The 27,861-nt window shown below is 63.8% G+C and overlaps 3 protein-coding genes across 6 annotated transcripts; all 3 read left to right on the top strand.

Moving 5' to 3' along the window:
• Positions 1 to 211: 211 nt before the first annotated feature.
• On the top strand, positions 212 to 14,117 carry EEF1D (eukaryotic translation elongation factor 1 delta). 4 transcript variants are annotated; one of them, XM_042973006.1, is made up of 10 exons: positions 744 to 831; positions 4,087 to 4,101; positions 6,521 to 7,605; positions 9,251 to 9,371; positions 9,724 to 9,795; positions 12,884 to 12,983; positions 13,061 to 13,161; positions 13,300 to 13,518; positions 13,705 to 13,899; positions 14,022 to 14,117. In XM_042973006.1, the coding sequence occupies exons 3-10, from the start codon at positions 6,521 to 6,523 to the stop codon at positions 14,058 to 14,060; spliced, it is 1,932 nt and encodes a 643-aa protein (XP_042828940.1). In that variant the 5' UTR covers positions 744 to 831; positions 4,087 to 4,101; the 3' UTR covers positions 14,061 to 14,117. The 4 variants fall into 4 exon arrangements, with proteins under 4 accessions (XP_042828942.1, XP_042828940.1, XP_042828939.1 ...); XM_042973005.1 differs by lacking the exons at positions 744 to 831; positions 4,087 to 4,101 and adding an exon at positions 4,726 to 4,804; XM_042973007.1 differs by lacking the exons at positions 744 to 831; positions 4,087 to 4,101 and adding an exon at positions 4,840 to 5,122.
• A 1,268-nt stretch (positions 14,118 to 15,385) lies between these two features.
• NAPRT (nicotinate phosphoribosyltransferase) lies at positions 15,386 to 19,250 on the top strand. Its single transcript, XM_042973252.1, has 13 exons — positions 15,386 to 15,683; positions 16,183 to 16,310; positions 16,391 to 16,473; positions 16,733 to 16,863; positions 16,976 to 17,091; positions 17,340 to 17,536; positions 17,618 to 17,758; positions 18,073 to 18,157; positions 18,256 to 18,336; positions 18,428 to 18,530; positions 18,608 to 18,762; positions 18,903 to 19,010; positions 19,105 to 19,250. The coding sequence occupies exons 1-13, from the start codon at positions 15,458 to 15,460 to the stop codon at positions 19,165 to 19,167; spliced, it is 1,617 nt and encodes a 538-aa protein (XP_042829186.1). The 5' UTR covers positions 15,386 to 15,457; the 3' UTR covers positions 19,168 to 19,250.
• Positions 19,251 to 20,663: 1,413 nt separating this feature from the next.
• MROH6 (maestro heat like repeat family member 6) lies at positions 20,664 to 25,418 on the top strand. The gene is made up of 14 exons (XM_042973253.1): positions 20,664 to 21,249; positions 21,366 to 21,518; positions 21,675 to 21,829; positions 22,395 to 22,512; positions 22,637 to 22,821; positions 22,914 to 23,051; positions 23,172 to 23,286; positions 23,387 to 23,530; positions 23,625 to 23,798; positions 23,935 to 24,102; positions 24,339 to 24,458; positions 24,659 to 24,761; positions 24,873 to 24,938; positions 25,095 to 25,418. The coding sequence occupies exons 1-14, from the start codon at positions 21,004 to 21,006 to the stop codon at positions 25,331 to 25,333; spliced, it is 2,124 nt and encodes a 707-aa protein (XP_042829187.1). The 5' UTR covers positions 20,664 to 21,003; the 3' UTR covers positions 25,334 to 25,418.
• The last annotated feature ends 2,443 nt before the right edge of the window (positions 25,419 to 27,861 follow it).

Below are 27,861 nucleotides of genomic sequence, written 5' to 3'. Positions count from 1 at the left end.
CACTGCACCGGTAGCGCAGGGGTGCGAACCAGCTGCCGTCCTGTTCGCGGCTGCTAGCTCCAGCTTCTCTGGGAAACTGCGAGCCCCGTGGTGACTCCCACTGGCTTCTGTCTTTGCAGCCGCGGGGAGCGTCGCGTCGCGCGGAGGGCTGTGACGGCCAGGCGGGACGTGCGCGGGAGCCGCTTCCCCTGCCGCGGCGCGTGGTGCATCCCTCTGCTTCATTTCCCGTGCGCGGCCGGGGCGACTCTCCCTTTCCTCCACCGTCGCACGCCACGAGCCCTCCTTCTTGGTCGCCGCGTCCTTGGCTGGCGTGAGTACCGCAGCCCGCGCCCGCAGGAGCGGCACGCGCCGCGGAGGGGCCGGGGCGGGGGCGGGGCGGGCGCCCGAGCCGGGGCGTTAGTGCGGCCGGGGTGCCGGCGTAGGGACGGTGGGACGAGCGCGGCGCTAGGGGCGGGCGCAGGGGGGCGGGGCGCGCGGGCCACGTGGCCGGCGGGACCCCGACTGCGGTCCCGGCGGGAAGGTGGCGGCCGGGAGGCCGGGGACCGCGTGGGCCCCTCGGTCTCGGTTGGTCCCGGTCCTGTAGCCCTTCTTTTGTCGGGCACGCGTCTGTTAAGCACCTGCTGCACGCCGGTTCTGGGCCAGCGGGACAGGCTCGGGCCCAGCCCTCGCGGAGCCTTGAGGGTTCGTGAGCGCGGGAAAGAATAAGGGAGTGACTGCTGAGTGACTGTTGAGTGACTCAGAAGAAATCCTTAGGGTTCTCGGAGTGCTCGGGAGTCCTGACTTGGATAAGGGTCCCGGCAGGAGGCGACGTTGAAGCCGGTCTCTGTAGGGGTGGGTGACGTCTTCCCGAGAAATGGGCACCGTGATTGGAAGGAAGAAGGGGGCCAAAGGAGTGGAGTGGGGTGGAGGCTTGCGTGAATGAAGGGCCACCCTTCAACAAGACAAATATTTGTCCGGCTAAGCTTTGGGGTGATCCCTGCCAGAAGGGGAACACCTCTTCAAATTGACTCTGGCGTGTATCTTCTCTGAGGGCTCAGGCTTGGCCCGGGGGCGGGGAGGGACACTCTCAGGACGCTTCTGCATGGGCAGCTCTGACACCCCAGCCTTCTCTGGGTACCCTGAGCCTGGCTGAGCCGCCAGTGAGCTGGCTCACATGGGATTCGAGCGTTCCTGTGCCCTGCCCTGTGAACAGGGAGTCCCAAGAAAGTGTCATCTTGCAGAGTGACTGGCACCCGAGCTGAGGAGCAGGCTTTTTCCGTCACCTCTATGGGGGCAGTCAGTGTTCTGGGCCTCATGCCAGTCCTGGGAAGAGCCTTTTACCGGCCAGAGACAACTGCCCTCTGGAGGATCCTGGTGCAGGGCCACCCCCTCCCCCTCAGCTTTGCCCCTGCGGAGCAGGGTGAGGCTGCCAGGGTTCGGCACAAGTGGGCAAATGTGCTTGAGCAGCGTTTCTGTGAAAGAAGTGTCCTTGCAGGGACGTGTGTGCGCGCGTTTGAAGAGTGACCAGAAAAATACCTCCAGCAGGTTGTGCGTTGGTGTCGTATTTTGGGGTTCCGCAGGCAGGAAATGCTGGCGAGCGTATTTGTTGAGCCTCCGCCCCGCACCAGTATTTTAAGGTGACAGGTGTGTGGTCAAAGCAGGTGGCAGCATGGCATTGAAGCTCCGTGCAGGCGATGGAGGGAGACACGGATCCCGGGCTCTTCGCCTCCCTGACTCGGGGGCCTCCCTTCTCCGCTCAGTCCTCCAGCTGTGTGAGGCCCGTGTGCACAGAAGGGTTGAGGAAGCACGTGCAGTCCTTGGGGTCACCCCGAGGGAAGGGGGCATAGGCCCGGCTGGTTAGGTTAGACGGATCTGGTAGGCTGTGGCATCTGAGGCGCGGACATCGTTGAGCCTGCCCCGGGGTGACCTAGGTAGCTGTGGTGTGAGCCTGGAATCTGAGGGCTTGGGGCCCCCTTTCTGCTGCCAGGACAAGCCGGTACTTCTAAGCGGGGCTGACATCAGGAGTCAGGTTGGGAAGCATGTGGGGCTGTGGAGTGCCCCCTGCAAGAGTCAGGTGGCATCACCCCCGTGCACGTGGAGACGCGCCGTTGGGTAAATTTACCCCTCCGTGTGCCTTCTCCCCGTGACTCACGGTTCCAGGTGTCACAGCGCTCTCAGACATCGCAGGTACGGCAGGCTTTGTCGCGAGGAAGACGGAGCTGGCCTGCAGACCCTGCCCCCCATTCAGCTCTGTGGGTTCCCCCTTCCCCTGGAAGGGGCGCAGACCTTTGCCCTCTGGGTGGACAACTGGGGGGCTGGTCCGGGGGTGTGGCTGTGATGGGGTGGTGTCCAGGGGAAGGTATTGTTGGAGGGCAGAGTCTGGCGAGGGGCCAGTTCCTCCCAGAAACCTACCCCATTCCGCTAGGCCCCAAGAGACTTACAGGCCCTGGCACCTTGTGGGCACAGTGCCGGGGGCCACATCCTCGCCTTCCGTCCAGCCAGGGGTGTGCTGTGGGGGCCGCTGCCAGGGCCGCTGTAAGACCTGCCCTCCCAGCTCACGTGCTTTGGAGCACGTCTCCACGGGGGTGCTGGGACCGGTTGCAGGGGAGGGGTCGTCTGTGGCCAGGACCAGCTCTCCTACATGGCTCACCTCACCACCGTCCCTGGTGGCTAGGTGGGGCATGGCCCCTGAGTACCCCCTCCCGTGGGCGAGGTCTCAGCCTGCCTGAGGCGCGGGGGCTACGTCTTGGTCACGGGCAGCCCAGCTGGGCCCTGCAGTGAGCAAGCAAGTAGATGATGGCAGCAGGCAGGGACACCTGGGGCCCCCTCCTCCCGGGTCTTCGCTCTGCTGTTCTGGGGCCTTGTTCCTCATGCATCCCTGTTATGGAGCCAATGCTGTGTGTGTGGAGAGAGCACGGGAGAGAGAGGAGGGTCCCCACTCTGGCTGGAGGCTCGGATGTTCGTGTTCTCAACGGGGATCATTTAAACTCAGATTTGCTTTTCTACCAGAGAGAGGGGTTTTCAGTTCAGCAGGTCCTCGTGGGACGTGGAGCGCTCGGAGAGCGGGGAGATTGAGGCAGTAAAGGTGGGGGGCACTCTGCCGCCTGTCCTGGGAGATGGAGAGGCCGGGGGCAGGAGAACCCGGCTGCCTGGTCCTGTGGCAAGTGTCCCCGGAGTGCTGTTGGCCTGTCACCACACCGGCTTCACTGCCAGTAGGGCGGCTCACCGCCATGTGTGCAGGGCGGCTGCCCGGGGCCTGCTGTGTGCTCCTGGGGGGCAGCTCCCTGTCCTCGCGCCAGTGTCCTTGTGTCTGCCGCACCCGCGGGCACCTTGGACGTCCCTGTCAGTGACCTGGGGCAGACGCGGGGGCCAAGGGGCCTGGCTGGCAGATCTCTGGGTTCCGGTGAGTGAGCAGCTGGGGGGGCTCCCGGTGCAGGGCGGGCAGGGCTGTCCGCCGTGCCCTGCAGGCTTTCTCAGAGATGGCTCCTGGACTGCTACCTCTGTCGGAGTTGGGGCGGGGCACTTAGTGTTTCTGGCCCATTTTCCCATCTGTGAAGGGACTGAAAGCCCTGTCCTTTTGTGAACACCGTGGGGGCTTTGTGTCTTTGTTCACGTGTGGAGCGGTGGCGGCTCCCTGCCCCAGCGTGGGCTCCAGGGCTGCTGGGCCCCATGGATGGTCCTGGTTGTCTCGTGCCTTGTCCGGCAGCCCTGGACTTAGGGCAGCACGACAGCGGGGCCAGGTAGGGATCCCGTCGACAGCTGCACGTGGCGGTGGGGGCACTGAGTGCTGGCTCCTCTCCCCCCAGAGGGCTCGTGCTGGAGTGTGGAGCGGGTGGGAGCGGTGCTCAGATGGGCTTGCCCAGTCCAGCTAGTGCGAACCGTAGGAACTGCTCATTTTGTGGGGCGGGGGGGGTGGGGGGGGTGCTGTCCCGAGTGGGTGGACTTGGTCGCCTTAGGGGATTTGGGTGGTGGGTCTTTGGTGCTCATCTTCAGTTTGCTCGGCCAAACCTCGTGCCACCTTTCCAAGCACCTTCTGCAAAGACCTTCCAGCCGCTGTGCTGCCCTGACTGCCTCTAACCTTGCTGCTTTCTCTTCATGCCATCCTAGGAGACCAGAGGGAAAGTAAGTACCCACCTGTCCCGTGCCCGGTGTTCCCTTCACCTCAGCCAGGGAGCCCCTGGCCCACAGCGTACGAGGCATCCCGGCGCCTGTGCGGGGCCCGGCTTGGCCAGGCCGCCAGGCCTTACTTTCCTTGTCTGCAACACAAAGGAGTTGGCTTTGCTGTCGTTGGGCTTTGATCCTGCCAGGCAGGGCAGCGCGTGGGTGTCTCAGTGCATCCCTGGGTTGAGCCAGGTTGTGCCTGTGGTGGGGGGCACTCCCCGAGCAGGCCGGGGCTGGCGTGCTGGCCCTCCCCTCTGGGCAGAGGACACCGGGGACACCCCCTGCCACAGGCCACGCCCCTGTTCTTGAGAAATCTTCAGAAGCAGTCTCTCCCCGCCTCCCCCCAGGTGTGGCCCCCAGAGCTCTGAGCAGGGCCTGATCTGATGTCAGGAGACAAGGACAGCCTTTAGGCCAGTAGGTTCCAACAGGACTTCACCAGTGGGGCGTCAGCCTAGTGGAGCTCAAGGGGCTGAACCAAGCGAGCCCTGGGCTCCTCTGCTGAGGGTCTGCTGGGGGCTCGTTGCCAGAAAGTTTGAAGGGCGGACAAGCCCTGCCTGATTGGCCTGCAGTCCCCTCGGGGACAGTGGGTGATGTCACAATGCCTTGCCTCTTGAGCACACGCTCCCCGCCTCTCACCACTGCCTCTGTTGTCAGCCTGGCCTTGGTAAGGACTGCTGCCGGCCTGGGGAGGAAGGCACAAGGGGGCGTCCCAGGGGTCTCTCCAGGCCTGGGGCTTCCGTCCTGTGGCTTGTGCCATTAGAGGCCCCCAACACGTCCCTTCACAGTTCAAGGGAGAATCTTCCCCCACGTCTTGAGTGGACGCGGCGCTTACACAGCCGGCATGTCCCACGGGGTCATTAGAATCAGGTTTCAGTTTTGTTTCGGGGTGTCAGGAAAGGGATGTCGATGCTGCTGCAGGTGACGGGAAAGGTTTGCCGCCTTCCCTCTGGAGACCTGGTCTCCTGGAGACAGGGCCCAGCAGGTGCGTCCCCCCACGTAGGCTACTGACTGACCCCGCAGAAGCTGGGATGGTCCTGGGTGTTGGTCATCTGGCGTGTGCGCTTCTGCTTTGGGGAGCAGGGGCCAGAGTCCAGCCTGTGTCCGGACAGGATCTCTGCCAGCTACAGCCATTCCTCTAGAACAGGCCTGTGGAGTGTGAGCTCAGACCACTGGGCACGTCTTAAGAGCAGACTGGCTACTGGGGCTTTCTGGGCTTGAGCCATTTCTGGCCAGAGGCTGCAGAGGCGGTGGCAGTGGTGGCCCAGACTCCTCTATTCAGATGACCGTGGTCTCCAGACTGGAGGGGACACCACCTCTATTGAAGAGGCTGAGGTTCTCGGCAAGGGTTTGTCCACAGTGGCAGATGGGACACACAGTTCCCCACCTGCCTCCCTCTGTTCTAGGGATGGGGCCCCTCACATCAAATGGTTCTGTGACTAGAGGCGGGTGCCCTAATGACCCCGGGGCCCAGAGTTTCCCACGTGGTCCCTCCTGTATTGCGGGTGCGCCCAGAGGTGGCTGTGGCTGACCCGGAGCCTGCTTCTCACTTGCTGCCTGAGCCGCCAGGCTCCTTCTCTTCCGGATGGTCACTAGCATCCTCCCTGTGTCTCCCCCAGCGTGGCCCCTGCAGGGCCGGGCCCTCCACCCTGTGCTCCCAGCTGCTCCCCGAGACACTAACCCTTGTCTGAGACCCTTGCCAGCTCCCCTCGGAGCATGCGCCGCTGCAGGCGGTGGTGTGGCTGCGGCAGGGGTATGCCGCCACGGGGCAAGGTCCCCGGGGTGGCCTGGCCGTGATGGGGCTGGCCTGGGAGACTGCCGCGTATACTTCTAGAGAGCGGAAGCACCAGTGCCTCAGGCAAGGTGGCCAGATTCAGCAAAGTCAAAGGACGTCCTCTTAAAATCCTAGATGAACGACGAATAACCCTTCAGTGTAAACGTCTTAAATATTTCGTGGGACGTGTTTATTCTAAGAGTTATTTGTTGTTTATGTATCAGTCAAGTTACCTGGGTGTGGTGTGTATTTCATTTGGCAACCCCCTGTGGAGGCTCTATGGGAGAAGGCTTCTGTGGTTGAAGAAGTTTGGAAACCGTTCTCTAGACCCCTCTGGAGAGCCCGGGCGCATTAGGAAAGATTAGCTTTACAGCTAAAAGAACGCATACGTACGCACATGCATGCACGTAATTGCTTATTGCTTTACTGAGCTTCCCGTGGACTTGACTTCGGGTCCTTGCTTGTGTCTTCCTGGCACCCCCATCGGGGAGCACTCCCAGGCCCGGCCAGCCCTGAAAGTCAGGCTGAGGAGGGGGGCGGGGCGCCATCCCCATGGCCCGCGGTGTTGCAACTGCCTTCTTGTGCTTGCTTTTTAACGCTGTGCGGAAGATGAGGAGCGGGAGAGCCGCCTGTGCCCTGGAGACCGTCTGGGAGGACAAGCAGAAGTATGGGGAAGCCGAGCGGCGTTTCTACGAGCACGAGGCCACACGAGCCGCCGCCACCCAGCAGCTCCTGGCTGAAGCGCCAGCCGTGAACGGGCCTGGGCGGGAGGACGCCGAGGAGGCAGACGCCCCTGACAGCGGCAGCAGGAGCGACCCCAGGAGGAGCCACGACGGAAAGAAGCCTCTGCAGAAGAAAAGGAAGCGCTCACCAAAGAGCTGGTTCGGCCAGGCGGACCTGGCCCTCGTGGGCCTCTCGGCCGACCACGTGTGGCTGGACAAGCCAATGTTCGACCAGGCAGAGAGCTCCTATCGCCAGAGGCTGGCGGATGCGGCTGCCCAGGCGGCCCAGCGGGTTGCCCTGGTCCCCCGAGGCCCCTGCACCCACGGAAGCCAGGTGGCCTGCCACCATGTGACCTGGGGCATCTGGGTCAATAAGTCGTCCTTTGACCAGGCCGAGCGGGCGTTCGTGGAGCGGTCGCAGGCCTCGCTGTTGGCCGCGGAGGGGAGTGGCAGGCGGGGGGCTTCTGACACGGGCCAGCAGGCAGCTGCCCCCGATCTGGCTCTCGCCCGCCAGCCTGGCCCGCTGACCAACGGCCAACCCCCGCTGGGCAGTCTGCAGGCGCTGGTGCAGGAGGTGTGGCTGGAGAAGCCCCAGTACGACGCGGCAGAGAGGGGCTTCTACGAGGCCATGTTCGACGGCCACCCTCCCGGGAAGGTGCGCCTGCAGGAGCGAGCCGGCCAGGCTGAGGGGGCCAGGCGGGGCCGCAGAGACCGGCGAGGCCGAAACGCCGTGGGAAGCAAACGGGTCGGGCCTCGGCGGGTTGACGGGGAGGCCTCCTCTGCCCTGCCCTACTGGTATCTCCTGCACAAAGATGCTGAGGCCCCCTGGCTCAGCAAGCCCACCTATGACAGCGCAGAGTGCCGCCATCATGCCGCAGAGGCCCTGCGAGTGGCCTGGCGCCTCGAAGCTGCATCCCTGGCTCACCGACCTGGTGCCCGGTCTGGCCCGACCGTGTCCAGCCTGAGACCCAAGTAGGAGAAACCTGCCGCGTGGGTTCCCGGCCCGGGCTTCCCTGGGCTGGGGCCCTGGCTGCTCTTCTCCCCACCCCCCCTCGCCCTGGCACGGCTCTCTCCCCAGCACTCCTGGACCCGGCTAAGTTGGATGCAGGAGTGGGTTGGGCAGAGGTAGCTTTCTGTTCCTGGGGCAGTGCAGCCTCCAGGGCCACCCCTTGGGGATCACAAGGTTTGGGGCTGTCGAGGGAGGAAAGGGGTTAGCACAGAGCAGACTGTGCTTGGGTAGGGTTTCCCTTTCTGCCGGGCAACTCCCGGTGCCCCTGGCTGTCGCAGGGCAGGGCAGGGCCAGTGTTAGAGGCTTCTGGCCCGAGCCCTGCTGGGGAAGACGCGGGAGCTGGCCCGTCCCTCCTGCCCCTTCTGTCCGTCCTCCCCTACCTCCCGTTCCACAGTCACCTCCAGGGAGCGGTGAGTGTCTCAGGCACACCAGCGTGTTGTCAGTCGAGTGGCCTATGTCTGAGGGACACCTACTGCATGAGGCTCACTTGCCTCCGGCCCCAGGATGCTTCCATGCAACACCGGTGTCTGGACGCCAGGATCTGGAGAAGGGCAGGGGGAGAGGCAGGCGGCCGGGCAAGCTGCAAGCGTGGCAGCGGGAGGGTCCAGGGCGTGGGTGGCCGTGCGGAAGGCCGGGCCCGAGGGAGCGGTGCCACCCTGGGCCCCACATGCCCATCAGCAGCCTGTTAGCTCGGTGTGAGCGGCGGGGTGTGGGAACCCGTGTGCAGGAGCGTCCCCGTCAGCAGCCTAGGGTGAGTGTGGAGCCAAAACTGTTCACGGTGGCCTGGCTGCACCTGATGGCTGTGTGGGGGTGGGTGGAGGAGAGTCACGGGGCCCGGCTCCTTTCCTGACACCAGGGGCGCACTCGGTGTGGTCCAGTGATAGCCTGGGGCCCTTGGCACAGAGGATTGGTAAGATCGGGTCCGTTTCTGTCACCGTTGCTCAGGAACGGGAGGGGCCATGCCAGGTGGAGGGCGGTGGGCACAGCCATGCGGCTCCCGCTCTAGAGCAGCAGGTCTCAAACTTCAGGTCTCTGGACCTCACACGGTTTTTGTGCTGTTGATTTTTGTCACGTTAGCAATTAAAATAGAAACGCGGTAGTTCTTCAGTCGTTGAATAAGAAGTCGATCACGCGTTAACATAACGACTTGTTCCTATGAGCAGCAGTGTTCCCAAGACAAAAAAATGCAGTGAGCAGAGCGGCCTTATTCGACATTTTTGCAAATCTTAGTGGCTTGTTTAACCAGGAGGCACCCGGTTTGTCACACTTTCTTCTGCACTCAGTCTGTTGGTGTGTATTGTCCGATGGACATAATTGTGCCTGGCACAAACGTGTGGTTGGACAGGGAGGACCCCAGGGACCCTAAGGGGCTCCTCACCACACTTTGAGAACCAAAGGGGCGGGAGCCGGGAGTTGGGGGGGTGCGGATTACAGATTTGGTTCGGGCAGTGCCAAGGCACCTGTGCTCCGACCTGGACCCCTCGTCACCTTGCACCCTTGGTGTCTGGGCCGTTGTGGGGCACTCACGCAGGCCAGGCCTGGGGCCTTAGGGCACGTACCCTCTCCTCCCAGCCAGGCTGTCTCAGTCTCGCCTTCCCTTCCCAACAGGAAAATGGCTACAAACTTCCTAGCGCACGAGAAGATCTGGTTCGACAAGTTCAAATACGATGATGCAGAGAGGCAGTTCTATGAGCGGATGAACGGGCCCGTGGCTGGCTCCTCGCGCCAGGTGGGGGCTGCCCTCGGGGCACCGGGGGACTGTGCCAGCACGGGGTGGGGGCGGGCAGAGGCACGTTCGGCCCCAGCGGCTCTGCTCCAGGCGCCGGTGGTGGGGTCTTTGCGGGCGCGTCCCTGGATCTGCTCGAGATGGGACGGGGCACCTCCGCCGTGTCAGACCAGCAGGCACACCGGTGCCCATCAGGATGGGGTGTGGGCCTCGGGGCCGTTGTCATAGCTCCTTGCCATCCCACTGAGCCTTCGGTTCTGTGCAGCTCTTGCTGTCTGTGAGGGTTCGTTCCTTTTTTTCCGCTAAAATTGTTCTAACGAAAAGAAAAAAGCGGTTCTTTCTGCACTGTCTATAGGAGAACGGTGCCAGTGTGATCCTCCGTGACATTGCCAGAGCCAGAGAGAACATCCAGAAATCCCTGGCTGGGGTGAGTACCTGCAGGCCCGCATCGGCACTGCTGCCCTCCGGCCTGGCTGCATGCCTCCCAGCCGCCCCAGTATCCCGGTACCGCTGCGCTCATTTGGGCCTTAGGAGCACGGTTGGGGCGGGTCGTCCAGCACGGTGTTCCCGCCCCAGCGGGCTTCGGTGACTCAGACTGCCACAGGAGCTGATGGCATCCGTGCTGCTGCCCGGTGGTCACCCAGGACTCCCACCTGCCCTCACTCTGCCTGTTGCTGTGGCGCCATCCCCAGGCTGGGCCTGGAGGCCTCCTCCCCTGCTCTGCACTCTGTGTGGGGAGGAGTGGGAGAGGCCTTTTTCTCTTGCTTCCTAGGCCTTGCCTCCCTGGAGGGATGGGTTCACAGGATGGGAGTCCAAATGATAAAATTTGAGGCCCAGAGAGGGGCCGTCCAGCTGCGTTTGGCCCCCAGGTCCCAGATTGGGTCACAAGAGAGGAAAGCAGGTCCATGTTTAGCTTTGTCCCCAGCCTGGGTGGGCAGATGTCCCCAGGAGGAGACAGAACCGCTGCTCTGCCTTCTTAGCGAAGTCGAGACCTTGTCTTCTCTCTAGGACACATGGTGTCCTGTCCTTGAGGGTCGAGGATCAAGCAGAGTTCTGCTCCTAGAGACTTCAGGAGAGAATCCTTTCCTTGGCTTTTCCAATTTTGAGAAGCCGCCCACATTCCTTGGCCTGTGGTTTCTAGCCATCAGAGAGTCCTGATTGATGGCTGTTTCTGTTAGGTTTCCTTCTCCTCTCTCTCTTGGGTACACGGAGCCTGGTGACGACGCTGAGCCCACCCACATAATCCAGGAGGATTTCCCCACCTCCAGAGCCTCCGCTTCATCACGTGCAAAGTCCTTTTTGCCATTTAGGTCACCTTTTTACGGGCTTGGGGACGACTACGTGGGCACCCCTGCCTGCCCAGCTACTTTGGCTATACTGGCTCTTGGGCCATAGGCTGGACAGCTGTGGGGGGGAGGGTCCCTGCTTGGGCCAGGCAGCCGTGGGGAGGAGCTGGCGCCAGGTGCGTGGGGTGCCAACCCCCAGAAGGCCAGGGTGCCCAGTGGCACTGAGGTTTCTGGGCCACAGGAGCCCCCCCTCTGGCCCTCAGGGGGCCCTGGATGTGTTGGGGTCGACCTCTGGCTCCGGGTCTTGGGGAAACCATGTAGGCCCGCTGGGAGGACTTGGGGGAGCCCCTGTGTGCTGGGGGTGGCACCACTGGAGGCCAAAGCATCACAGACCAAGAGCTTAAATGGATTCCTTTCTCAGTCTGCAGGCTAGAAGTCCAAAGTCAGGTGTGGGTAGGTTCTGAGGCCTCTCCTGGTTTTCCTTTGCCTTTACATTGTTTTTTGTGTGTTGTCTGTATCCAAACTTCGTTTTATAAGAACACCAGTCAGAATTCGGGCCACTCTCCCGACTTTGTTGTAACTGGATTAGCACCATAAAGACCCAGTTTCCAAACAAAAGCCCCTGTTCTGAGAGCGGCACGAAATTCAGAGGAGTATCGTTCAACTGCTAATGGACCGGGGAAGGACCTTGCTGACCCAGGGACCTTGCTGACCCAGCCCCAACGCTTGGGTTTGGGCTTGATAGGGCTCAGCAGACACTGGGCCTTTAGAACCAAGGGGTTCCTGGGAACCGTGCATGCTGCCAGGGACAGGGTCGGAGATGGGGTTGGAAAGGTCTGGATTCCAAACCCTGGCATGTGGCACTGTCCTCTGAGGCTACTACGTGGCTGGCTCCTTGTGACCCACCGTCACAGGCTAGGATTAGGGTAGCCTAGGTCTGCCTTATTGAGGTTGGGGTTGGGAGGGGGTGCCTAGACTCCCTGGTGAACAGGAGGAGGATGGTCAGGGCCTCGAGGGAACAAGAAGGTCTGGATTTCATCCCTGTCTGATGGAAACTTTTGGAAAATCCTAGTGAGAACGGCATTGCAAGCTGGGGTGCTGAGGAAATAGGTGGAGAGGAGGCCATGTGGCCGCAGCCAAGGGTCGGGCGAGTCCAGCACGGGTCTCCTTTGGCAGGGAGGTGGGGGGGCTGGTTGGGTGTGGACACTCAAGTTGAGCTGAAAGGAGGGGAGTGGTGCCAGCCACCCCTGGTTCCAGTGCTCTGACCCCAGCTGCACAGCAGCATCCCGTTCCACCTTTGGCCAGCTCTACTAGGAGCCAGACAAGGGAGCTGCTGGGTCACAACGGGTAGCATTGCTCTCCGATCCCTGGGGCAAGGAAGCCAGGCACCTGTCTGCCTGTACTTCCTGGGGGTTTTTAGCTTGTCTGGGCTCCGGGGGTACATAGAACAGAGGAAGCCACGGGGCTCGTTCTGTGGCTGCTTGGCAGGTGGGCTCCGGGTCCAAGGTCTTCATAATTGGACACAGGGAGGGAGGGTAGGGACAGCGGCCCTCAGGGAAGGGCCAGGTACACTCCGTCCTCCTAGACCATTCTATCAGGGTGTGTAACTCGGGCGTGGGCTGCGGCGCTGTGCTGAGGGGCTCCCTGGGTGGCACCGCTGGAGTTGGGTGATAGGGATTCCCGGTCAGGGAGGGACCAGAGGGAGGCTGGCAGGCAGGATGGGACCCCGGGTCACTCAAGCCTTTCAAGGGCAGGCTTGGTGAGCCAAATGGCAGGTGCGTGGCCTGGGGGAGGCAGGGTACTGTGCACGGAGTGGCCGCCCCCTGTAACGAGCACTCCGGACTCCCAGTGGCTCCTCGGCTGCTCTCCCAGCCTGCTTCCAGTTCCCGGCTGCGCTGCTGGGCCCTGCTTTGTGGCCCAGGCCGCCCCTGGTGCTTCCTCCCACCCGACTGTGGCTGTGGGCTCCGCAGTAGCTCCGTGCTGGGGCTGCCCTGGGCCCTGTGCCTTCCGCTTGGCCAAGGACGTCACTCACTGCTCTCCTGCTTACAGGGCCTCCTCCCACCCTCGGGTGCAGTGTCACAGGTGGACCCAGTGGGCTGACAGGAGCTGCTTCCTAGTGTCCAGCAGTTTTCCCACCTTTCTCGGGGCCCTGATTCTCAGTAGCTGTGACTGGGGGGAACCCTGGAAGCAGGCAGGGGTGCAGAGTCTCACTCTCCCCCTGCCTTGCAGAGCTCAGGCCCTGGGGCCTCCAGCGGGCCGGGCGGAGATCACAGTGAGCTCGCCACCCGGATCGCCAGCCTGGAAGCGGAGAATCAGAGCCTGCGAGGCGGTGAGGCCCTGGGCCTAACGGGTGGGGCACCGCACCCAGTCCCCGCCGTCTGACCAGCGGCCCCTTTGCTCCTGCAGTGGTGCAAGGTCTGCAGCAGGCTGTCTCCAAGCTGGAGGCCCGGCTGAGCGCACTGGAGAAGAGCTCACCCACCCACCGGGCTGCAGCCCCACAGACCCAGGTGCGCGCCCTTCTCGGGCCCTTTGGGGAGGGGGTGTGGGGGGGGGTGTTCCTGTCCCCCTCCCCGCCGCAGCCTCTTAACCAGGGTGCAGAGCTGGGGCCCCGGGGGCGGGCCCTCAGCCTCCCTCTCCCTCGGCAGCACGTGTCCCCTATGCGCCAAGTGGAGCCCCCTGCCGGCAAGGCGGCCACCGCCGCAGAGGATGACGAGGACGATGCCATCGACCTGTTTGGCAGCGATGACGAGGAGGACAAGGAGGCAGCCCGGCTTCGTGAGGAGAGGCTGCGGCAGTACGCGGAGAAGAAGGCGGGGCGGCCCGCGCTGGTGGCCAAATCTTCCATCCTCTTGGACGTCAAGCCTGTGAGTGACCCCGCCCCCGGGCTCGCGGTGGGCTCAGCGAGCTGGCCGGGTTCAGCCGAGAGGAGAGCTGCCTGCCCTCTGTGCCCTGGGGGGCGAGGGCGAGGGCAGGGGCCGGTGAGGGGGGGGGGGGCACTCCCTGGGGTCTGCAGCCTCCTGACCCAGCCCCTCCACCCCTTGATCTCCCAGTGGGATGACGAGACAGACATGGCCCAGCTGGAGGCCTGCGTGCGCTCCATCCAGTTAGACGGGCTGACCTGGGGGGGCTCCAAGCTGGTGCCCGTGGGCTATGGCATCCGCAAGCTGCAGATTCAGTGTGTGGTAGAGGACGACAAGGTGGGGACGGACCTGCTGGAGGAGGAGATCACCAAGTTCGAGGAGCACGTGAGTGGCAGGCCCCCAAGGGAACCCCTGGCCTGGCAGGGTGCTGGAGTGGGTGGCTGGGTCTTCGGGAACCAAGGCCCCACGTGACCGCGGGCCTCCCTCCTCCTCCTCCTCCTCCTCAGGTGCAGAGTGTGGACATTGCTGCTTTCAACAAGATCTGAGCCCCAGCATCCGGCCGTGGGGTGTGGGGCCCTCAGCCATTAAAGACTGAGATTCCACTCTGGCTCCTGTCCTGGTCTGGGCCCGGTGGGTGGGCACATTCAGGGAGCAGCACTGCTACACCCCAGGCCTCAGACGTGGCCCACACCTCGGTTGTGTCCCACGCAGGCCCCTACACCCAGGAGCCCACGGCGCCAGTGCCGTCTTCCCCCTCTTCGGTTTCTCCACGGCACTCTTTTCTTTTTTCAAGTGTGTTTATTTTGAGTGAGTGGGGCTGAGTAGGGGAGGGACAGAGGGAGGCAGAGAATCCCAATCAGGTTCCGTGCTGTCAGCATGGAGTCCAAACCCAAGAACCTGATAGATCATGACCTGAGCTGACATCAAAAGTTGGACACTTAACCAACTGAGTCTCCCAGGTGCCCCGTCTCTGCCGCATTTTGGTGTGTGACTGAACCCTGCCTGCCCTCTCCCCTCGCTTACAAGTGCCGCCGCGAACGGTTCAAGCTATTGAGGCAGAAACAGCATGCGTGGCTCCTTCCTTGTATGGATTGCTGGCCCTCCGAGGCCCCCGAGGCATCTCTACTCTGCCTTCTCTGGGTTCCATTCCCAGCCAAGCTGTCCCCATGGGGGCTAAAGTGTCTGCCTGAAACTGTCCAGGAACAAAGGTCCCAGTGGCTGACCGGGCCCTGCTGCTGTGACTACATGGGCCCCCCAGGTCTGACCTGCGTGAAACCTGCCAGGCCTCCCACCACATCCAGGGACAAGCTGGGCTGCTTTCCTTAGATGCGGCCGATCCCTCCCTCGCTGGAGACCTGGACCCTGGACAGGCCCATGGTTAATTCGTGCCCACTGTCCTGCGTGGGCAGTATTTGGGCCACTAGTGGCTTCTCTCCAGGACTGCTGGCCAGTGTGGCTGGAGAGACCACCATCCTCACAGTTGGGGAGAAATGAATGGTGTGGGCTGTGGCCTGTCACGGCTGCTGTCCTCCAGGGTGCGGAGCCACAAGGGGAATGGACTGGCCCCCTTGATGGTGGGGACCCGGCAGGCTACCCGTTCACCCCCTTGCTCTTTGTCAGCACCCCACTGGTTCCCTAAGCCATATGGTGTGGCACCACGTACGTGCCCAATTGGAGCAAATTCTAGAATCCCCTCTACCTGCTGCCCTGCTCTGGGCCTGGGCTGGTGCGCAGTTAACACCGCCACTTACCCCTCCGCGGGCTGGTGGGGTGGGATGGGGTGGGGGGAACCCCAGATCAGACCAGGCCCCAAGGGGAGGAGGGGCCCCTCCGCTGACCCGCCCCGCCCCTTTCCGCGGCGGGGGAGGGGAGGCTCCGGGCGTGGGGAGCGGCGTCACGTGGGCCAGGCGGGGCGCGGCCAGAGTCCGGGCGCGGGGGCGGAATGGCGGCGGAGCGGGACCCCGAGGCGAGCGCGGCGGCCCGGCCGCTGCTCACCGACCTCTACCAAGCCACCATGGCGCTGGGCTACTGGCGCGCGGGCCGGGCGCGGGACCAGGCCGAGTTCGAGCTCTACTTCCGCCGCTGCCCCTTCGGCGGCGCCTTCGCCCTGGCCGCGGGGCTGCGCGACTGCGTGCGCTTCCTGCGAACCTTCCGCCTGCGGGACGCAGGTAGTAGCCCCGCCGTTCCCGGCCGCGCCCCCACGACCCCGCCAGGACGCCCCCCACTTGATGAGCTGTCCCCGCCAGGACATCCCACCTCCTCGGCCCCAGCGAGCCCCCCACGACCCGCAGGGCCACCTGCTACCTAGATGACCCGCCCTTGCCAGGACACCCCACCCCGGCCAGGCGAGCCCCCACACCCCCAGGACACCTGCCACCTAGATAGACCAACCCCGCCAGGACAGTTTCCCACCCCACCCCACCCCCAACTCCCGACCTGGCGAGTTCCCGACCCCTCCAGGCCACCTGCCGCCTAAGCCAGCTCCCCCCGCCCCGCCCCAGGCCTGATGAGTCCCGGACAAGACTCTCGCCTGACGAGAGTCTTCCATGGCCCAACAAAGGCCCCCCAAGACCCCCTACAGGCCCCTTTCTTTACCGCGGTCCCAGCCCCGACGAGTCCCCACGGCCTGCGCTGGCTCCAGCCCACGAGGGCCTCTGTCACCCCCAGACGTGCAGTTTCTGGCCTCGGTGCTGCCCTCCGACACGGATCCCGCATTCTTCGAGCACCTTCGTACCCTCGACTGCTCCGGTGTGACGGTGCGGGCCCTGCCCGAAGGCTCCCTCGCCTTCCCCAGCGTGAGTGCAGGGTGAGCGGGGGCAGAGGGGCGCGGGACCGAGCGGGCCGGGCGGCGCCCAGCTGACCACCCTCCCCGCAGGTGCCGTTGCTACAGGTGTCAGGGCCACTCCTGGTGGTGCAACTGCTGGAGACGCCACTTCTCTGCCTCGTCAGCTACGCCAGGTGGGGGGGGGGGCCCGCCGGCCGGAGGAGCCCGGGGAAGGCAGGGCCCCGGGAGAAAGAGCGGCGACTTCCGGGGGGGCGGGCCTTTGGGAGGGGCGTGGCTCCGTGGGTGGGGTGGGGCCCCTAGGCTCTGTGGGTGGAGCGCAGGGCCCTGGAGAGCGGCTTCCGGCTCCCACTGTGGAGGGCCTCAAAGAGGGCCGGGGTTCGCGGTGACTTCCGGACCCTCACCGCAGGTCCCCTGCTCCTTTGCCCCCCACAGCCTCATCGCCACCAACGCTGCGCGGCTTCGCCTGATCGCGGGTCCGGCGAAGCGGTTGTTGGAGATGGGGCTGCGGCGAGCTCAGGGCCCCGATGGAGGTCTTACGGCCTCCACCTACAGTTACCTGGGCGGTAAGAGCCCAAGGAGGGAGACAGGGATCAGGGAAGGAGGAGGCCTGCCAGAAGCCCTCTAGCCAAGTCTGACGCCCGACTGACGCCCCCGCCCTCCTGGCCCCTGATGCAGGCTTCGATGGCAGCAGCAACGTGCTCGCAGGACAGCTGCGGGGCGTGCCCCTGGCTGGAACCTTGGCTCACTCTTTCGTCACTTCGTTTTCGGGCGCTGAGGTGCCCCCTGACCCGGTTAGCATCCCTCTCTCCTCCGCTGCCCTCCAGAGGGCAGTCCCCGAAGCCAGTCCTTGCCCAGGGGAAGGAGGGACTGCCATGCCCCGCCCATCTGAGCCACCCTAGCAGGTAGCTGCAGTCCTGCGCTCAGAAGCTGGCAGATGGTGGCAGGCATTACCCCTGCTTAGACCTCAGCCTGGGGGAACCAGCCCTCACCCTGCTCATGCACTAAGGGTTGTCCATCCTTCGCCGACCCGTTTCCATAGATGTTGGCTCCAGCTGCCAGTCAGGGCCCCAGGGTGGACCTGGCTGCACGTGTGGAGGCATGGCTGGAACGCGTGTGTGCCCATCTGGGGCTAGGGGTGCAGGAGCCCCACCGGGGGGAGCGGGCAGCCTTCGTGGCCTATGCCCTGGCTTTCCCCCGGGCCTTCCAGGGCCTGCTGGACACCTACAGTGTGCAGAGGTGAGGCCCAGGCACCCCCCTGGGTGGGCTCTGCCTGAACACCTATGGCCCCTCCACCAACCCTTCTCATCTTGCTGGCAGGAGTGGTCTTCCTAACTTTCTGGCAGTAGCCTTAGCCTTGGGGGAGCTGGGCTACCGAGCCGTGGGCATAAGATTGGACAGCGGTGACCTTCTGCAGCAGGCCCAGGAGATTCGTAGGGTCTTCAGGACCGTTTCGGCCCAGTGAGTCCCCTGGGAGGGGTTGTGCCTGCCGAGAGACCCTGTTGGGGGCAGGAGTGTTGGGATGGGGCAGAGGGAGGGAGGGATTTGCTCCTCCCAAATTGAGGAGCTCTGATCTGGCGGCTACCACAGTGGAGACATCGGGGCTCTGGGGGGAGGTCGGGGGAGTGGTTCACCCAGGGGCTTGTAAGCAGAAGGGAGAGCCCATGTGGCTGAGGCCAAATTCTCAGGTGGGGAGGGTGGGGGGAGGTGCATAACTGAGAGTGGAGAATGACCAGGTGAGGCAGGAGCACCTGAGGGCCGTCCACCCGTCACAGGTTCCAGATGCCCTGGTTGGAATCAGTCCCCATCGCCGTCAGCAACAACATTGACGAGGAAGAGCTGGCCCGGCTGGCCCAGGAGGTGGCGGGCAGTGGGGAGCAGGGGCAGGGGTGGTTAGGAGGGCTCTGGGCCTGCAGATGTCAACCAAGCTCAGTGCCACCTTGTCCCTCCTCCTCCAGGGCAGCGAGGTGAACGTCATTGGCATCGGCACGACCGTGGTCACCTGCCCCCGCCAGCCTTCCCTGGGCTGCGTCTATAAGGTCAAGACAGGGTCTGGGGTCCAGTGGAGTGGGCCAGAGGGGTCATGGGTTTGGGGGGAGATTCCCATGGTCCCAGCACTTGTCTCTGCAGCTGGTGTCTGTGGGAGGTCAGCCCCGAATGAAGCTGACCGAGGACCCCGAGAAACAGACACTGCCTGGGAGCAAGGCCGCTTTCCGGCTCCTGGGCTCCGATGGTGAGGCCCCTCCCACTCCCCACGGCCCTCCTCCTCGAGTCCCCAGGCCCCCCACTTTATTCCTGCTGCACACACAGGGTCTCTGCTGATGGATGTGCTGCAGCTGGCAGAGGAACCACCCCCCCAGCCTGGCCAGGAGCTGAGGGTCTGGCCTCGAGGGGCCCAGGAAGCCTGTATTGTGAGGCCTGCCCACGTGGAGCCCCTGCTGAGACTCTGCATTCAGCAGGGACAGGTAACTGCCTCTACCTGCTCCCTCAGTCTGCACGATGAGCCTGAACTGAGCCCTGGCACCTGCTCCTGCCCCAGCCTCTCCCTTCCCGCTCCCCCAGCTTCATGGGCCTCTCTCACCTCTCCCCTTCCCTCTCCCCGCAGCTGTGTGGGCCTCTCCCATCTCTGGCTGAATCTAGAGCCTTTGCCCAGCTGTCCCTGGGTCGCCTGAACCCTGAGCACAAGCGGCTGGAACAGCCCGCACCATACCAGGTAGATAGATGCCCGCCCCCCCACATCATTGTCCCTTTGCCTTGTGTGCCCTCTGTCCCTACAGCCACCCGTCCATTCTCTCTTTTCCCTGTAGGTGGCGCTGTCTGATGGGCTACAGGCCCTGGTGCACCGACTGAGTACAGGAGGGTCCTCGTGAGAACTGTGGTGGAGACTGCCTGGAATCAACATGAGTCACTCACCGTCCTGCACAACTTGTCCCGTGTCATTTCTTCACTCAGCCTGCCACTCACTTGACCCCCAGGGCCTCCAAGGGTGGGTTGGAGTCGGGTCAGAGCACGGGTTCATGCTCCCAGGGGAGGCCCAGGCTCTGCCAGGGTGGGGAGGCTGTCCTGTGCTGAGGTCTGAAGGTCGCAAGGAGTTAGGCCAAGGCTGGGGAGTGTCCAGGGCTTGGGAAGCTGGACTGTGGGGGGGACAAGGCTATGGGGAAAGGGAGGCTTTGGTGCCCACCCAAGAGTTGTTGGAGTTGCTGCAGGCAACTAGGGAGGGGGAGCCACAGGGCAGGGACGGGTGCCAGAAAGAGGGTCTTGTATCCAGGCACGGCCCCAGACTCCCCTGCCAACCAAGGTCCCCACCCCGGAGAAGTCAGCAGGGCACCCCAGCTTCCAAAGCCAAAGAAGTGCAGGTGTCCCAGGCCACCGCTGTGGCCAGGCCTGCAGGACTCTGCCACTGGGGACGCTGGGCTCACGGGCTGCACCCAGCCGGCTCTCTCCAGGCCCTGGCATCTGTCACAGGGTCAGCAGGGCCTGGGCCCCAGGGGAGCCGTCTCCTGATGCAGCAGCCTTGCAGAGAGAAAGGCTCAGGGGTGCACATGAGACCCCGTGAAGAGATTCAGGGTGCTGGGCTGGCCTTGCCTCATGCACACGAAGCTGGTCAGGCTTCTGGCAGCTTTGGCAACTTGCGTTCCGGAGAAACCACTCACGAGAGACGTTCTAGGTCTGGGGGATGTAGGGCAGGGGTGCCGGGCGCCTCTGATTGGTCCGGCACAAGGTGGCAAAGGCAGATAAGGGCGTGTGGAGGGGAGCGGGCTTCCCGGGGGTGCTTCCTAGAACACTTCCGCCTCTCCAGGTATCTGACCAGACTGGCTTTTCTGGATCCCTAAGCTTAGGGCAGTGCCTATGTCACTGGGTGAGGATGACAGAATTTAGGGCAGAGGCCCTGGGGAGCAAGAGGCTTCGAGAGAGACAGACTCACGAACACCCACATGGCAGAACACACCCGCCCCAGGTTCCCCAGGTCAACACTTCTCAGATGCGCACTTCCCAGGCGCCAGGACCCGGGGGACCCACCTCAACAATGGCAGTCACCAGCAAGGGCACCTGGGAGGCGGCCTCTGCTCCACCCCGAGGTTGCCTGAGCCGGGAGGTGGTGATGGCTCTCCCAACCTTCCTCATCCCCCAGATGTCTGGCTCCGTGGGAATGCAATGGGGACAGCCCAGTCCCTGACCCCAGGCCCTGCCTGGACACATCTGCTTCTTTAGGGCTGAATCAGGCAAGGCTTTAACTTAGGGTTGGGCCCAGACTTCTGGTCCCTGCTGGGGCTTCTTCAGGGCTGGGCACACTTCCACGAGGTCTCCCCGCCCAGAGGGGCTGGAGGTCAGGGGTAAAGGGCCCTTCTCCCCCTCTCCTTGCAGATCCGCATGCCAGGGCTCTTATCCGTTCCCCAAGGCCCTGGTGGGCTGAGCCAGATCCCAGACGCTCAGGTATCAGGCTGGCTACTCGCTGCCAGCAGCAAGGGCAGGAGGGCCCTTCACAAGCCCCTGCTGTGTGCCACACCCGGGGACGCCTCAGCGCGGCTCCCCAACCCCCCACACGCACAGAGCATGAGCTCACAGGCATGCGCCACCACGCCTGTCCCGGGTCCTGTCTGCCCAGGGCCAGCTTCTAGGTCAGGCCCGCGCATGACTTCCGGGGAGAACCAGTGGCAGGTGCCATAGGCTGGGTCCAGCTGAGGAGCTTGGGGTGTGCGGCAGCCATGGCTTGGGGGGTATGGGGCAGGGCTCGGGGGGGCCCTGTGGGGGCCCTAACCCTGACAGCTCTGGCTGAAGAGATCCGGGCCAACCAGGGGCAGCCCCCAGGACCCTCTTCCATCGACCCTCAGCCTGAACCTGAACTTGAACCTGAGGCAGAGCCTACGGGTGTCACTGCCATCCCCACAGCCCGCCCTGTGCCCTGCTCTCTGCCCAGGGTGCAAGAGCCAGCCCCCAAGGGGCTCTATCAGGTGAGTGGTAAGGGAAGGGGGGCCGAGGGGACCACAGGGAGGAGGCTGGGGAGGTGCTGGGGAAGAGAATTGGGAGAGGCAAGGGGACTTCGTACATCCCACCCACCCTGCCCTAGGACCCCCCAAATTCCTGGGAGGAGGGGGCCCTGGCTGACCTGGCATTGTATGCGGCTGCCTGCCTGGAAGAGGCTGGCTTTGCGGGGACCCAGGCAACAGCCCTCACACTGTCCTCAGCCCTGGAGGCCCGGGGGGAGCGTCTGGAGGAGCAGGTGAGCCAGCACCCCCTCCCTGCCCCCAGGCTCCTGCCGTGGAGTCCCCAGGTTGGGGGATCCCAGTGAGCAGCCTGTCAAGCTCGCTCCCTTCGGGTGGCACCTGCCCAGGGGGGTCCAGAAAGTCTCCCACTGACGCGGGCTCCCTCACGCCAGGTGTATGCCCTGGTGCGCGGGCTGCTGGCACAGGTGCCCAGCCTGGCCGAGGGGAGGCCCCGGCAGGCGGCCCTCCGGGTACTGAGTGCGCTGGCCCTGGAGCATGCTCGGGAGGTGGTGTGTGCGCTGTTGCCCAGCTCGCTGCCCCCGGACCGGTAAGCCGCCTGGCCCAGGCCAGCCCCGTGCCCCGAGGCACCACGCAGCTTCCTTCCCTCTTCCAAATTGGCAGCAGTCTGGTCCTGGAGGGGCAGGCTGTGGAGAGGGCCTCAATTCCCTCCGTGTGACTCCCGCCCTCCACCTACCCCCCCCCAAAAAAAAAAACCTCGGGGGCCTGCCTTCTCCCTCCGGGTCACACTAGGAGCCCAGCCTGGGGGTAAGCTCCCAGGTGGGGTCAGCAAGCCTGGAGCCCCTGGCTCTGTGGTTACCCTGCCCCAGGAGAAGTTCTCTCTGGTTTTACTCTCCACAGTGATCGTCTCCACTATCGGGTCTGTTTGGGGTTGCTGGCCCGACCAGGTTCTGAACGGTCCCTGCCAGGCAGTTAAGGTTGCAGGCTATTTCTGCACAGATGCTGGTTATCTTGCTTCTCTGGGATTTGGGGGTGGAGTGTCGGGGGGCGGGGGTTTACCTACTCTCCCACGCGGGAGTCCCAGTGGCCACCTCCCACCCGGCCCCGGGGACCCCCCCACATCAGACCGAGTCTCGGGCGCTCCGCACCCCCAGGGTGGCTGCTGAGCTGTGGCGCAGCCTGAGCCGAAACCAGCGCGTGAATGGGCAGGTGCTGGTACAGCTGCTGTGGGCACTGAAGGGCGGAGCCGGGCCCGAGCCGGAGGCACTGGCGGTAGGTGACTCCCTTGGGGCCCCGGGGGGCGCCCAGCGCATGCATGATGTTCCTCAAGCATCAGCCCCTTGTCCTGGTCCCTGCTCCCTGCACCAGAGCCTGAGATGGGCTGCTTGTTCCACAGGCCACTCGTGCCCTTGGGGAGATGCTGGCTGTGTCCGGCTGCGTAGGCGCCACTCGGGGCTTCTACCCACACCTCCTGCTCGTGCTGGTCACCCAGCTGCACCAGCTGGCGCGGCGCGCGTCCTCCCCTGACACCCCCAAAGCTTGGACCCCATCGGACCGAGGGCCGCCACACAGCCACGCCAGGTGAGGGCACACACCAGAGCGGAGTGAGGCCTGGGCCGGTGCCCTCCCGGCCCTCACCCCCCGCCCCCCTCGCTGCCTGCCCCCACCTCCAGCTGCGCTGTGGAGGCCCTGAAGGCCTTGCTCACCGGGGACGGCGGCCGCATGGTGGTCACGTGCATGGAACAGGCTGGAGGCTGGAGGAGGCTGGTGGGAGCCCACACCCACCTCGAAGGCGTCCTGCTGCTGGCCAGGTGCTGGGGAGGGGGTGGGGGGGGGGGAAGAGGCAGGGGCAGGAGGGGGGTCGGGCAGAGACGTCTCCCGGGGTGAGGCGCCCAGAGGAGGGAGAACGCCCGTTTCCGCCCCATTCCCAGTGCCATGGTGGCCCACGCGGACCACCACCTGCGAGGCCTGTTCGGGAACTTGTTGCCCCGGCTGCGCAGCGCCGACGACACGCGGCGCCTCACGGCTATGGCCTTCTTCACCGGGGTGAGCCTGCGTCCACACGGGCGGTGAGGGGTGACCGTAGACCCGGCCTCTGGGCGGTGCCTGGGGACCTCGAGCATGCTGACCCCGCGTCCCCGCTCAGCTGCTGCAGAGTCGGCCCACGGCAGGGCTTCTGCGGGAAGAGGTCATCCTGGAGCGGCTCCGCGCCTGGCAGGGCGACCCCGAGCCCACCGTGCGCTGGCTGGGCCTGCTCGGCCTAGGCCACCTGGCGCTGAGCCGCGGGAAGGTGAAGGGCGGGGCCCGGGCGGGGCCGGGGCGGGGCCTGGGCGGGGCCCGCGAGGGGCCGCCCACGAGCCCCCCCCCCCCCCCCCCCCCGGCAGGTGCGGCACGTGAGCAAGCTGCTGCCCGCGCTACTGGGCGCGCTGGGCGAGGGCGACGCGCGGCTCGTGGACGCCGCGCTGGGCGCGCTGCGGCGGCTCCTGCTGCGGCCTCGGGCGCCCGTGCGGCTGCTGAGCGCCGAGCTGGGGCCGCGCCTCCCGCCGCTGCTGGACGACGTAAGCCCCGCCCCGCCAGGCTGCCTCCCCGCCCCTCCAGCCCGCCCGGCCTCAGGCCTCTCCGGACCCCCTGCCAGACCGCCCTTCTCCCTGGACCTGGGTTCCCGGTGTGCCCTGACCCCTTCCTCCCACGCAGGCCCGGGACTCGGTCCGCGCCTCGGCTGTCGGACTTCTCGGGACGCTGGTGCGGCGGGGCCGGGGCGGGCTCCAGGTGGGGCTCCGCGGCCCCCTGCGGAAGCTGGTGCTGCAGAGCCTCGTGCCGCTGCTCTTGCGCCTGCAAGATCCCAGCAGGGACGCCGCTGAGGTCAGCTGCCCCCCAAGACTGTCCCGCTGCTGTCCCCATCCAGCCTTCTGCATCCCCACCCTGCGCAACTCCAAAGAGTTCTACAAGGACGTCAGGTGCAGGTGTCAAGGGCTCCTAGCTTCCTGGTCTTTCCTGGACCACCTGCCCTGGGCTCCTCCACCCCTCGTCCTAGCTACACCCCAGCCACCTCTTGCCTCTCCCTGGACCCCTACCCCTGCTCCCTTCGCCCGTCCTAGAGTTCAGAGTGGACCCTGGCCCGCTGTGATCACGCCCTCCGTTGGGGCCTGCTGGAGGAGATGGTCACCGTGGCCCACTACGACAGCCCTGAGGCCCTAAGCCGCATCTGCCACTGCCTGGTCAGTAGGGGGAGCACCCACTCGGTCCCGTGTACCCCAGGGCCACTCTCCCAGCCAAGGTGGTGGCAGGTCTAAGACCTCAGGCCCTGATGCCGTGCGTTGGGTTTGCCAGGGGGTCCCAGCTCCTGGGCTCACCTTTGCCACCTTCTCTCCATATGGGATTGCCCCTTCCATACTGCCATAAGCCTGTCTGTCCCCAGGTTCAGCAGTACCCGAGTCACATACCCAGCTTCCTGAGCCAGACCCAGGGCTACCTGCGGAGCCCGCAGGACCCCTTGCGCTGGGCAGCTGCTGTGCTCCTAGGTGAGGCAGGACTGGAGTCACGCTGTCTCTTGAACTCAGAGTTCTGGGAGCTGGACCGGCCCCTCCCCGGTGGGGCCTGGGGCCGGCACTCACTGGTTTGCCTTGGTCCAGGCTTCCTCGTCCATCACACAAGCCCCAGCCGGGTCAACCAGGACCTGCTGGACTCCCTGTTCCAGGGTAAGGACCCAGCTCGCTGGCCAGGTTGGGGTCCTAGAGAGGCTGTGGGTGCTAGGACGGAGTGGAGGGGAATGGATGGGTGGAGGGCCAGGAGTCTGGGGTACTTAGCGGTTCTGAGAGTCTTGCATCCCTGCCCGAGCCGCCCTGTCCCTGCAGACCTGGGGCAGCTGCAGAATGATCCAGAGCCAGCCGTCGTCGCCGCGGCTCAAGTGTCCGCCCAACAGGTGGCGCTGTTGGCCCGCGCACAGCCGGGGCCCCGCCTCCCGCGTCTCCTCCGCCTGGGCCTCTGGCGCCGCGCGGGTCCCCACCGACCCCCACCAGTCTACGCGAGCAGTCCATTCCAGCCCCGGAGCGTCGTGGGGCGCTGGGGCTGCTTGGGATCCGGCTGTGCCTGACCCCAAGCCAGCCCGCAGGGTACCTGGGTCTGAGGCAGGCACCGCACTGCTCTGTGGTTCATCCTGGGTGGGGGGTGGGGGGAGCGATCCGCAGAAGAGGCTCCGCTCCAGGGGCCCCTGGGCCCGGTACCAGATGCTGTGAGCAAGCCCCCTCCCCCTCTCCTGCACACAAATCCTCCAGGCCCAGGGCCACGACGGCCACGTGAGCTGGGATGGAGACGCCTCCTGTCCGAGTACCGTTTCAGCTTGGGTGAATCCGTCCCCACTCAGGCCAGACCTGTTGCTCTCCAAGCGCCCAGGAGTGTGCCCCCACCTCCGCCAACCTCAGCCTGGATGGCACCTGGGCTCCCGAGCTGGGGTCTGGTTGGGGACACTGTGAAACTAGCCCAGCCCGGGGAGCTGGTGCCCTGGCAGGCTGCCTGCTCTCCAGGTGTCTGTCTCTGCGCACAGCCTGGCTCGGGCTCCTCTGCCTTCCTTGGCACCCCTGCCCGGCAGCCCATCAGCCTCCATCGTGTGTCCACTCATCACCGGCCTGTCCCCACATCCCCACACCCTCACCCCTGCTAGCCTGCCAGACCTCACCTGAACCTTCTCCAGGAGGTTCTCCTGACCGCCCCACGGGACACCACAGGCTTGGGATGGTACCTGTGGGCTCAGGTGTGGGGTGCCGACATCTGCACCCCACTAGACTGAGCCCTCAAGACGCTCCCCCGTGCCCTGTGTGGGCTCGAATGAGGAGAGCGTGACCGAACATGCAGAGAAACAGCCCCTCTGTTGTGACTGAGCCTCTCTGGGCCGTTCAAGGCCCTCCACCTAGCCACTTCAGAGAGGCCTTGGCTCACACAGCCTTTTGGAGGGGCTGGGAGCAGTCCCCCCAGACTGGAGACCCCTTGGGGTCCTGTCCACCCACTACGGAAAGTGTTTAAAATAAACACAGGTGGATTTAAAAAGTCTGGCGTCTTTCTGGAGACCGGGTCTGAGCCAAGGATGAAGTTCTGATGACCGTGGCCTGGTCCAACATTGCGCTCAGGCTGGGGTTATAGATAAGGCAGCGTGTAGCCAGGAATGAGGGTCAGCCAGGTTCAGGGTCCAGGCTTGTGACTCAGGGCTTACCTTGAGTCAAAGAGCAAGTTTGAGGGATGCCTGGGTGGCTCAGTTGGTTGAGCATCTGACTTCGGCTCAGGTCACGATCTCGCGGTTTGTGAGTTTGAGCCCCACGTCGGGCTCTGTGCTGACAGCTCAGAGCCTGGAGCCTGCTTCGGATTCTACGTCTCCCTCTCTCTCTGCCCCTCCCTGTCTTACGCTCTGTCTGTTTCTCAAAATGAATAAACATTAAAGTAAAAAATTAAAAGGAAAAAAAAGCGAGTTTGGGAGCTCAGGCAGGAAGGAGGTGGGGTCTCTCTTTAGAGCATTTCTAGGGCCAGGCAGGGTCAGGCCAAGGCCATGTGTGGTTTGGTGTATTTGTTCAGAGCCTCCAAAGCAGATGCCAGAACAAGGTTAAAGTACGGAAAACCTTGGGTTGCAAGGAACTTGTTCTGCAAGTGTTCCGCAAGACAAGCAAACATTTCAAATAAATTTTAACTTGACAAACGAACGACGTCTTGCAATACAAGTAGTATGTGATGCTGAATGTCACATGATCATAACTGAGCCAATGGTTCTCTTCTCTCTCTCTCTCTCTCTCTCTCTCTCTCTCTCTCTCTCTGTGCAATTGTGGCCCATGCTTGGATGCTCGGTCTCAGGCTGCAGTGGTTGACAGAAATCAGTGATTTTTCAGAATGCTGGAAGGTGCCCACCACTGGAACTAGTGTATTTTCCGTCACTTCAAAGCACCTGTGGACAGTCCTTTGCTTTTCCAGACAAGCATGAGCTTAGGAATGCTTTGCCTCATTCTAGGTCAGGCTGCCTTAGATAGAGACCCTTTCCTCTGCTGCTGTTGAGTAAGAAGTTGCTGCGGCCGAGGTCAGAGAGGTTTTTGCCTGCTTTCTCCTCGAGGATTTTGACGGCTTCCTGTCTTACGTTTAGGTCTTTCATCCATTTTGAGTTTATTTTTGTGTCTGGTGTAAGAACGTGGTCCAGGTTCGTTCTTCTGTGTGTCGCTGTCCAGTTTCCCCAGCACCGCTTGCTGAAGAGACTGTCTTTATTCCATCGGATAGTCTTTCCTGCTTTGTCAAAATCAGTTGGCCATACGTTTGTGGGTCCATCTCTGGGTTCTCTATTCTGTTCCATTGATCTGAGTGTCTGTTCTTGTGCCGGTACCATACTGTGTTGAAGATGACAGTTTTGTAGTACAGCTCGAAGTCCGGGATTGTGACGCCTCCAGCTTTGGTTTTCTTTTTCAGGATTGCTTTGGCTCTTCGGGGTCTTTTGTGGTTCCATACAAATCTTAGGATAGTTTGTTCTAGCTCCATGAAGAATGCTGGTGTTATTTTGATAAGGATTGCATGAATATGTAGATTGCTTTGGGTAGTGTCGACATTTTAATAATATTTCTTCTTCCAATCTATGAGCATGGAATGTTTTTCCAT

This window comes from Panthera tigris, chromosome F2, assembly GCF_018350195.1.
Source record: "Panthera tigris isolate Pti1 chromosome F2, P.tigris_Pti1_mat1.1, whole genome shotgun sequence".
NCBI classification, from domain to species: Eukaryota; Metazoa; Chordata; class Mammalia; order Carnivora; family Felidae; genus Panthera; species Panthera tigris.
The sequence above is the reverse complement of the archived record's forward strand: the minus strand, read 5'-3'. Positions and strand labels throughout refer to the sequence as shown.